General features: G+C 34.1%; 1 protein-coding gene across 1 annotated transcript; it reads right to left on the bottom strand.

Moving 5' to 3' along the window:
• Positions 1–756: 756 nt before the first annotated feature.
• Positions 757–4,611, bottom strand: LOC114902388 (UDP-glucuronosyltransferase 2B4-like). The gene is given in 3 exon segments (XM_029234697.1): positions 757–789; positions 3,119–3,267; positions 3,885–4,611. Coding segments are annotated over 3 exon segments (909 nt in total).

The following is a 4,611-nucleotide window of genomic DNA, read 5'->3' as shown; positions in this document are numbered from 1 at the left end:
TAAAGATGTGATATATATAATACACACACACACATGCACACACACACACACAGAACTCAGTGTTATTCATCTATGAGAAAGAAGGACATCCTGCCATTTTTTGACAACATGGATGGACTTTGATGGCATTATGCTAAAATTCGTGCTTTCATTCTAATCTTAATTACTCCTATAACTAAATATACATTGTGACATATATTTTGAAAATTGTAATTCTAATTTATATTTTTTTATCCTACAAGAAAACTGTGATCTTATTATAGCTGTTATTTTCCAACTAAACCTCATACTATAGTTGATTTAGTGTAATAAAAAATTCTTTGAGAAAACGATTGTAATGGTGTGATGTGCACATGATAATTTATTTAATTATTGCTTAATTTTGAATATTTACATTACTTCCAGTGTTGGCTTTTATGAATTACTGCCCAAAATATTGTTTTTGCACACCTTGATTAATTTTCTCTGTATGGTTTCTTAGGAGTATACTATGAAGTCAAAGCCTATAGCATTTTTAAGATTCTTGAAGCATTTTGCCAAATGTCTTAATTCTTTAAAAATTACAGAAATTTTCTGAAAACCTAATAATGAATGGAAAAGTTAGTAGCTTGAAGGAATAGTTTCTTTATGTAATGAAATCTTCACAATCATTGATGGATTTAAATCTTATTTTGCAACTTAATAGCAAAAGCTACTATTACTAATTATTATCATTATCCTACTATTCATCTTTTCTTTGTCCTTATTCCTCTCCTCTTAACCTCCCTTCTTACTAACGCTATCACTTTCCTGCAATGAGAACAGGGAAATCTTTCAAAAACTAGGGTTAGATAGCATAGAACTTTCACTAACCTTATCTCAGACTTTGTTGGTGCAAATGGCATTATTTTGTTCTTTTTTATGGCTGAGTAATATTCCATTGTATATATGTACCACATCTTTTATTTATTTTTGGCTGCATTGGTTCTTCCTTGCTGTGCACGGGCTTTCTCTAGTTGTGGTGAGTGGGGGCTACTCTTTGCAGTGCGCGGGCTTCTCATTGTGGTGGCTTCTCTTGTTGTGGAGCATGGGCTCTGGGCATGCGGGCTTCAGTACTTGTGGCTCACAGGCTCTAGAGCACGGACTCAGTAGTTGTGGCGCACGGGCTTAGCTGCTCCGTGGCATCTGGGATCTTCCCAGACCAGGGCTGGAACCCATGTCCCCTGCATTGGCAGGCAGATTCTTAACCACTGTGCCACTAGGGAAGCCCTTAAGTCAATTTAAAAGAGATCATATCAATTTAAAATAGATTAGATTCTTGCTTTCCTTCATAAGGAACAGCATCCTATAAACTGAAGAGAATTCTTTGTATTTTTAAACTACGGGAAGTTTTCAGATTCAAGTTGTACAAATTATTTGCTGTTTAGTGTATGTGTAGAGTTTATGGTTCTTATATATGCAGTGTATATTTTCCCTGTGCTCATTCTGTTAGGCAGCTATGATGTTGAGATGTACATCCCTAAGGGAGCTTTACTGAGGTTTTCTATAGGATTGGTATAGGCAGAAAACACCTATCCTAATAAACTAAGTTATCTCTTTTATTCTGCAAGTTGTAAAACCCTGGGATTTCAAATGAGGAATGGTTTAAATGCTGATGTGAAAGCTAGGAAATGCTGAATTTGGCTCCACTAATTGTTAGGTCATACATTTATATTGTTCAAGAATGGTGTTCTTTTTGGCTAGTGTGCCAGTGAAGAATCTCAATCCTTAGAAAAGAATTTTATCATTTTATCTTGCTGATCAGATAGCCAAACCTTAAAAAATTCTTAAAATTAAAACAACTTTAACTTAAATGTATTAAATTATATTTTATTTAACTTAAATTTTATTACATGTATTAAAATTTTAATTCCCTTTATTTTTCATTTAAAAACTTAAAATTTACTTTTAAACAACTCCTTGGGATATCTACTCTTTAGGACTTTGCTAGATTATATAATCTTGATATATTGGAAAACCAGTTTCTAGTAATTTAGAAATTAGATCCAAGTGACTGGTACACATTGGGTTATTGACAGTATGGAATAGCAACAAAATAACAATAAAGACAATAGGTAATATTTTTTCTGGATCACTAAGTATGTTCCAGAGACATTTTGGGTGTTTCATACATACTAACAGATTTTTTCCCCACAACAATATGAGGTTTGTACTATTATTATAAGAGTTAAGGCGGACATAACTATGAACATTGTATTCTAGTTTTCCATCATTGTTGCCTGTATCTTGCAACAACCAGCTAAATAGTGTCCCTTTTCACTCTTGCCCCTCTACAATCCAACCCAGTAACTACATCCTGTGTGTGTGTGTTTTTTTTTTATGTGAACATCTCTCTCCCTTTCTTTACCCTTTTAATTTTCTCCCTAATGCTCCTACTAGATGTTTCAAACTCCTTATAATTATCTGTCTCCAACTTACCTCTCCAACATCATTTGCCTCTTTACTCAAACTCTTCCTTTTTAGGCTAAACTTAGACTTCTTGGAAACTGTCATTACTACTCTACCTGCTTTTCTTTTGTGCCTTCTCCTACCCCTGCCCTATCCTGAACATCTTTCAGATCTTGTCTTAATTATCAATGCCTCAGGGATAATATCTGTGATTCCTGCTGGATGTTTCCTTAGTGCTGTGGTCTTTCCTTATAAAAATTTCACACAGTTTTTACTACTTGCTGGTATTCTATCTTTCCAGGTAGAGTGTCAGATGGCAGAAACTGTGTCTACACCATTTCTCTGCATATTAGCACTTATTTCTGGAATATGCTAGTCATTTTATAATTATTCTTTTAACTTTTTATAATAATTCTTTTAATGAAGTCTGATGCTTTGTTATGTATTGAATAATGAAAGTAATAATTTTACTGACATATTCTCAAAGTCTTCCACTTTATTCTGTATTGATAATGAAATTCTGATACTTGCGTTGGTATAGAAATAAATATATGAGTTTCTAATTGGTAAGTCACTTTATCTAGCATCCCACATCTCTCTCACTGTAATTAAATATTCTAAATAAAGAACACAGGATTATTCCTATTGAAAATGCAATGTAAACAAAACAAAATAAATAAGAATAGGTAACCTTAGGCAGGGGTTTGGCTGGTTTGCAGTGGAGGCCTCCAACAAATTCAAAATTTGGTAGCAGTGGGAGAGGAAATTCAAAATCCCAGTATGTTCGAATGAGCCACATTTCAGCTTTCCCCATTGTCTTTAATAATGTAGTCGGTCTTCCTGGAAGGATAAACTAAAACAACAAGAGTTAGATCAAATGAGAGTATTGCCATGTGAATATAGTAGGTAGTTTTTGGAAAGGAGCTTGGAATGATATAGCCAAAGATGTTTGAAAGTGTTCTCTAATAAAGCAAATATATATGTATGTGTATAGTGTACATCATATTGATATTGTATCATATCATATCATATAATACAGAAACCGAGCTACACAAGTAGAAACAATTTCCAAATGCTACCTAAATACTTGTGCTACAAATATGTGTGTAACTCTTCAATCTACCTGTCTTCATTTATCAAGGCATTTTATGAGGTTTCTAGTGATTTTTTTTAAGTTGAAAAAAGAAGTTTAGTAATATAGATATATAATTGCTTGGAGAAGTCCTAAGTGCTTCAGTTTGTGTTTTATGACTTCCTGGAGGAGAATCTGTATGAGTAATGGGAAACAGGGTTATACCTTACCCTATAATTTAATATTTTGATAATACTTATGAAATCATTTTATATTTTCATTTCCTTGTTTCACTTATAAGAGACAAAATTCTGTTACTTTATACAAACTTCCAAGGCACTAGGAAAGTTAGGACTTCATGCTACCAACTAAAAATATGACTTACCTAGTACTTCGCTGTAAAACTGATTCCATTTATTCTCATTAAATGTCTGGAACCAAAAGTCAAAATAAAGTGCATATATCATATTTTTGACCCTCTCCGTGAATGTCACGTGATCACTTAATTCTGAAAACGTAGCAGGTACATAGGATGGTGGGAGTGGAAGTCTTCCACTATACTTTTCAGCTGAATAGCCAGGAGAGGAGCGGAGACTGTATACTAAAGGTACTTTAAGTACCTCAGCCAGCAGCTCACCACAGGGTCCAAGAGCATCTGCAAGAACAGCATCAAACCTTGATTCATGTAGTTTTGTCATCAGCTTCTTGTTCGAAACATCTTTACAGATATTCATAAGCATATCAGAAAGTTCCCAAAATAAACTTCTCAATTATGAAAAATATGTCCACAATGAATTTTTTGCCAGATATGTCCATTTCTCTACCAAATGCTTGATGTTATGCTTCAAATTATCTTTAGTTAAAGACATAGGTAAAGTCTCAAACTTAATAGCAGATGGTTTGTTGGGATCAATAAGACTGGAAGCTGAAGTTGTCAGAACAGTCACCTTATGACCCGTCATGACAAGTTCATCCAGGAATGTCTTCATAGTCATCCAATGACTGTATTTCATTGGCCGTGCCAGCACCTTTCCACAACTTCCAGAGCTAAAGTAGCAAGTCAGCTGTAGTAGCAGCAGAAGTGAGAGCCATTTCACAGACATCTTGTTCAT

The sequence above is a fragment of the Monodon monoceros genome, unplaced genomic scaffold (assembly GCF_005190385.1).
Source record: "Monodon monoceros isolate NGI ecotype Baffin Bay Population unplaced genomic scaffold, NGI_Narwhal_1 Super_Scaffold_20, whole genome shotgun sequence".
NCBI classification, from domain to species: Eukaryota; Metazoa; Chordata; class Mammalia; order Artiodactyla; family Monodontidae; genus Monodon; species Monodon monoceros.
The sequence above is the reverse complement of the archived record's forward strand: the minus strand, read 5'-3'. Positions and strand labels throughout refer to the sequence as shown.